This window comes from Heterocephalus glaber, unplaced genomic scaffold, assembly GCF_053883595.1.
Source record: "Heterocephalus glaber isolate CG9 unplaced genomic scaffold, H.glaber_assembly_v1.0 deba00000943, whole genome shotgun sequence".
NCBI classification, from domain to species: domain Eukaryota; kingdom Metazoa; phylum Chordata; class Mammalia; order Rodentia; family Bathyergidae; genus Heterocephalus; species Heterocephalus glaber.
Genome location: NW_028258175.1, coordinates 2545675 through 2551674, shown reverse-complemented (window position 1 = coordinate 2551674; position 6000 = coordinate 2545675). Strand labels below are relative to the sequence as shown.

Below are 6000 nucleotides of genomic sequence, written 5' to 3'. Positions count from 1 at the left end.
CAGGTTCAACAAGCATTTATTGAGGCCCTGCTGTGGCCTCCTGCGGTGCCGGCCAGTGTTCCCTGCTCCTGAAGCCCCTGTCCCCACAGGGCCCTGCCCTTCTGAACACCTTCTCAGCTCCCTGGCTGGCTTGCAGGTGCCCAGCGTTTGGTGACCAGAGGCCAGTGACTTTCCTGGTGCCCCAGCTGCCCCCAGCAGGCCTCCAGTGAGGTGGTGGCCGGAGTTCCGGGCAGTCCCAAGTCCCCTGCGCAGCCCTGTGTGTTCCTCGGGCCTCTGGGCCCCACATGCAGGGCCCTGAGACCCAGGCCTCGTGGCAGGACAGGCCTAGCGTCTCCTCGGCTGACAGCGGAGTCCACCGCACACAGGCCGGCCTCCGGGGCACCAGACTGGTGGTCTTGTGGGAGGGGCTGGTGCCAGCTTCGGCCGGAGCTCTGGGGGCGGGGCTGGGTCTCCGTCACACCCAGTGCCCCAGGACCCAGCACTGGCGGTTCAGCTCCGGCGCCTCCTGGGCCGAAGTCCGGGGCCAGGAATCCGCCATGTGCAGCTGGTGTCCTGCAAGAGACAAGGTGGCCAGTGCTGAAACCCTTCTTCCACCCACAAGAGTGGCCTACAGCGCCCCGAGGCCCCAACCTCTCATCAGCACAGATGTAACAGGTCGCACCTGTGGGTGCCGGCTGCCGTCCATGGACAGACCTGGCTAAGGCCCCAGCACCCGCTCATGCTCCGCCCCTGCAGCCTCAGCCGCTCCGGCCCCTCCACCTCTGCCCGCTGGTGCCCGCTTTGGCGCTGCCCACCCTCCCACTGCCCCCGTGGCACATCCGCAGCCTCCTATACCCCTCCCACCCACCCCTGCTCCAAGCCGCCCCAGCCCAGCACCCCCGCACCCCTACGCCGGGCCCCGGGCCCCCGCCCACCGCAGCTGTCCGGCCGGGCCGCTCCCAACCGCCCTGCCTCCCGCTGCCTGCCCGTCACTGCCCGCTCCGCTCCGCTCCGCGCTAATGCGCCCCTGCTCCCCTTCCGTCCCGGGCCCCCAGCCCAGCCTTCCTGGGCCGTCTCTGCACCAGCCCGCCCGCCCCTGCAGCCAGCCCCTAGCTCCCTCTGGGCCTGGAGGAGCCTGGGGGTCGCCAGGAGCGGGAGCCGGGACGCCCTGCCCACGGTCCGGCTCACTGCAGGCAGCGCCGTGTGCTGAGGCAGGCACGGGCCACTGCCCACGGCTCTCAGAGCGGGCCCAGGGCCAGCTGGAGAGGCTGAGGCTTTGACTGTGCTGCCCGCTCCGCTCCGCTCCGATCCCCCGAAGACCAGTCCTCCACCCTCCACAAGGGTCTCTGAGGGCTCCCTAGCACGCCGGGACCCCACCCACGGGCCCCGCCTAACCCTCAGGAGCCCAGCGGGGGCGGGGGGCGCCTCTTCCCACCCCAGGGGTCTCCCTCATCTCACTCCCTCCCCGGGAGAGGGCGCCGTGGGGAGCGCAGGGCTGGGACAGGAAGCGGGAACTGGGCCCTCGCACTGGGGCTTCCTGTCAGTCCAGGCCTTGCCTACAAGGTGGGGTCTCCCCGTGCTACAGGCGGGAGCCAAGGCCAGCGAGGCGAAGCCGCCGCCGCCTTAGGGTTCGAAGCTGCTGGGGGGCCAGATGGAAGCACTTCTTCCTGATTCCAGCCCTCAGCATTAGAGAATCTGTTCCAGGTCGTTTGTGTTGCGGCTCTGAGTGGTAATGGATGCTCATCTCACAAGGTCAGCCAGGCTCTGGCAGAAAGCCCACTGCGGAGGGAGTTCCCCGGGAGCCCAAGCTTCTGCTCGCACACCTCGAGGGACGGGCAGCTCACTGCTCTTCCTCAGCCCCAAGCAGCCTGGGTGTTGGGAGATTCTCCCCAGCAAGGAGGGCTGGGAGGGGAGCTGAGGCGGAAAACGGCGCTGCCGAAGGCAGAGCACGTGCGGTGCGTGTTGTGACTTTTTCCCTTTGGCTTTTTTCTCCTTTTTAATATTCTTCAATGTTTGTATTTTGCAAATTTCACTGTATTTTTAAGGAGCAGGAATCATTTTGCAGACATTCTGGAATCATTTGGCCTGGCGGGAAGCACTTCTTTTGGCCCGGGCTACTGACACAGTTGCCATCTACGGAAGGGCTGGCTGTCAAGATAAAGGTGCTCGGGATTTTAAAATTGAGAAGCAAATGTTTGGTGCATAGAAAGGTTGGATTGTTTTTCTAAATGAATATTTAGAAGTGATCATAGCTGCTCTTACAGTCGCCAACAGGCAGAATGTGAGGGTTTATTAGAACAGGGAGAAAGCGATTTTTCTGTAGGAAAAAGAAAAGCCAGGATGCCGGTCCTTCCCTGAGTTAAATCAGACTCTGTCCCCCGGACCAGAGACCGGGTCAGTGAGGACTGGGTTTCTCCTCCCCGCTTGGCCTCTCATAAGCGGCTTGGGGCCCAGAGCCATTGACTGAGTCCCCACCTGCCCACCAGGAAGCGGCACTCCCTTCCCTACCCCTCCATTCTACTCTGAGGCCGACCCCAGCCGAAGAGAAGGCCTGTGCTGTGTCCGGGGGTCCCAGCTCCAAGTCCCCTGGGCTGAAGCAAATCGAGTGAAGGGGACAGGGCCAGAGGCCGCTCCTCTGCTCCAGCCAGTGTCACCTCAGGGAGCATGCACTCAGATCTCCCAAAAAGTTCAGCAACACTAAAAATCCAGATTTCAAAATAAAACTCCTGGCCTTCAAATAGTGACAAAGTTTTAAAAATATTCAAAACGGTCCGTGGAGCAGGTAGCTTTTCTCAGGGGAGACTCAGGCCAGTTTGTGACCGCTGGCTGTTTCCCAGCTCCATCTGTCCCTGCCCCTGTCCCAGGACTCGGCACAGCTCCCCTCTGCTGGGGCTGCCCTTTCCTGTGTGTCTCTGGTCTGCTTTAAACGCCCCCTCCTCTGGGAAGGGCACCTGCTTCTTCCTGGAGCCCCAGCCCCAGCTCCCAGCCCAGCCCCAGACAAGTCCTGCGCTGACTTTCCCTTGGCAAATGCTGACGCCGAGGAGGAGGTGGGGGGACTCGCAAGTTCCCGTGACGCTGCCCACCCTGCCCACTCTAACTTCTGTGTGACAAAGCGGTGGCCTCACCCTTGTTGGCACAGGACCAGCTCCATGGAGGACAATTTTCCTATTGATGGGGCATGGGGGAGAGAGGATGGTTTTGGGGTGATTCGAAGGGGTGGGGTTCATGCTCCCCACACCCTGCTCATCTGCCAGGCAGAGGAGCTCGGGCATCATGTGAGCCGCAGGGAGCTGCCAAAGTGTGGTGGGGCTTCACTCACCTGCCCAGTGCTCACTCTGCCCTGCGACCTGGTTCCTACAGCAGGCGAGCCAGTCTGTGGGTGGGGGTTAGGGACCCCTGTGACAAAGGATTTCTTTGCCCACCCTTTCCTCTTTTGGGTGGAAGCTCAGGGGACAAAAACTGTACTTGGACCTGACCATCAGCCTCCATCCAGCCATGTGAATGTGTTTAAACTGTGTGGCTTCTGGCAATCAACTTCACCTCTCTGAGTCTCCAAGCGGATGTGAGATGCAAAGGAATGAGAAGGCTCCCAGGGCCGCTGCTCAGAACCCCCGCTATTAGCCTCAGACACTGGATGGACCTGAGAATAACAAGGCACCTGCACTACAGTGGAGTTGGCATCCACGGCTTCTCTTCCAGCCGGGGAAACTGAGGCTCACAGTTAGGAAAGATTCGTCCAACAGAAACACACCAGGGCCGGGAGGGGACGTCACTGGTCCAAGGCCTCAGTGCTGGGATCTGAATCCAGGCAGCCTTGCTCTCAGGCTGGACTTGTGGCACATGACGCCCTGCCTCACAGGCCCAGGTGCAGCGTGGTGCTCTGTGGGGTTGGCCCCCTCTCCCGCTGGAGGAGCACAAAGGCCCTGCCGTTCCCAGCACCTGCGGACTTCCTCATCCTTCTGGCAGGGCTGGTTTCTCCCAGGGGTGGGAGCGGTAGGTCATTCCAGGCAGAAGGGACAGGGTGTGAAAAGGATTCTTGGCAGGCCGATGAGGGCTTTAGGAGGTGTGAAAAATCCAACAACACTGTACTCGGAGGAAGATGGCCAGAAAACAGGGCACACAGAGCTGGAGGGGAAGGGCTGGAGGGCTGCAGCTGCAAAAATCAAAGGGGGCTCAGCCGGATGTGGTGACTCAGGCCTACGATCCCAGCATTCTGGAGGCTGAGGCAGAAGGATCATAAACCCAAGCCCAGCCTAAGCAACTTAGCAACTTACCGAGACCTTGTCTTAAAAAAATTTTTTTAAATGATAAATAAGGGCTGGGGATATAGCACAGGGCAAAGACTCTGGGTTCTGTCTCCAGTACTACAAAAAAGAAAAAGTTGCTGGGTACTAGGCGTAGCGGCCCAGCAGGCCCCCTAGAGTGTGTGGGTCCATCCTATGCCTGGGCTTTTCTGAGGCAGGTCCCCGACTCGCCCCAAACGGAGGAAAGGGCTCTACAGGGAAATGTGGATTTTAACAACTGCCCCAAGTGTCTCTTAGCAACACCCACGATTGAGGTGCCCCTGCCCTGGACAGGAAATGGGCACAGAGAAGGAAATATCAGCTTAGTGGCAGCTGGGCTGGGACAGGCGCGCAACTCAGCGAAGTGGCTCTGGTTCTCAGCACCTGGCCTGCTCCTGTCAGGTGGAGAGGCTGCTCAGAGCTCCAAGTCACCAGGACAGCGAGTGGGGGACATACCACGAGCTGAGACACGGAGGTGGCCACGAGGTCCCTGTCCTCAGGATATTTCCATCCCAGTGAGGAGCGTCTGGAATAAACACTTAGCAAGGGAGGGCTGGGGGGCGCGGTGACCGGAGCGGCTCTGCAGGGCTATTGGCAGGAAGCTTCTCACGGGCTGCGGCCCGGGAAAGATGCGATCAAGTTTATGTTCAGGAGGATGGGCTGGGGGCTCTATCTAGAAGTCGCTGAGTCACCCGAGCAAGTGACAAAAAGCAGACTCGATCCTGGCAGTGACTTCAGAGGGACACATGCTGGCCGGGGGCCGAGTGCGACTCTTGTCGGGCCTGTGGACAGTATCATCAGCGTGGTGGGGACCTTGTAAGAAATGCAGACCCCCAGGCCCGGCCCAGACCTCCTGGACTGGTGACTTTGGGGGGGCTGGGCAGTCTGTCCTTTCACGAGTCCCCCCGGTGACTCCAATGCCAGCACTGGCTTCGATCTCCTGACCTCCAGTGCCAGGTCACAGACATCTCCACTCCACGTGCCTGTCTGTGCGCCCAGCAAATTGGCATTGATATTTATTTCAGAAATATGGTCTGTTTCCATTTTAATAAGGGAAGAGACTACAGCAATACACTATTGGATTTGATTTTGATCTAATAAAAATGCCAAGCTCTGGGCCCGGAAAAAGTCCTCCTTGAAACTCCCTCTGCTATTCTGAGGGCAGACCCGTCTAGACGGAGCTCCCAGAAGCCACCTCTGTGCCTGGCAGGTGACAGCCCCTTCCTGGGCCCAGCTCACCGACACACCTGGCAAAATCAAAAGCTTCTCGCAGGCATTGAACTTGACAGCTGCAATCAGCTGCAAGCCCCAGTCAGCCCTGAAAGGAAGACGCAGACGCCTGGGCCATATGGCAGTGTCGCCTCCATCAAACATCACATCTGATGCGCTCCTGAGCTAGCTGGTGGCACTGCAAAGCCCCGAAGGCAGGTTTCAAAAGCAAACTCTTTCCTTAGGAAAAAAAATGTGGCAGAACGCGTATCACAGAAGCCCAAGGAAAAGCAACTTTGGGCCAGTTAAGATAACCAAGAGCTTATGTGACTGTTTATGTAAAAGTGCTGCTCAGCGGGGAGGTGGCAGGAGACACTCGGCGGTTCAGAGCCAACAGCTGAGCTCCTACTGTGTGCCTCACGCTGCCCCAGACTCTTGGGAAACAGACATGAACAGAATAGGTGAGTGTGCTGTCTGTTCTCATGGGGCCTGCAGGAAGACCGCAGAGCACAGCCAAGTGCGTGCACAC

The 6000-nt window shown here is 59.6% G+C and overlaps 1 protein-coding gene across 8 annotated transcripts in view; it reads right to left on the bottom strand.

The window, feature by feature from the left end:
* Gsg1l (GSG1 like) overlaps positions 1–6000 on the bottom strand; it is a 196427-nt gene continuing 190427 nt past the window's right edge. For all 8 annotated transcript variants that reach the window (XM_087209079.1, XM_087209078.1, XM_087209076.1 and 5 more), the window contains one exon: positions 1–552. In XM_087209079.1, the coding sequence (XP_087065205.1) occupies positions 455–552 (98 nt within the window). In that variant the 3' untranslated portion in view covers positions 1–454. The remainder of the gene's footprint in view (positions 553–6000) is intronic.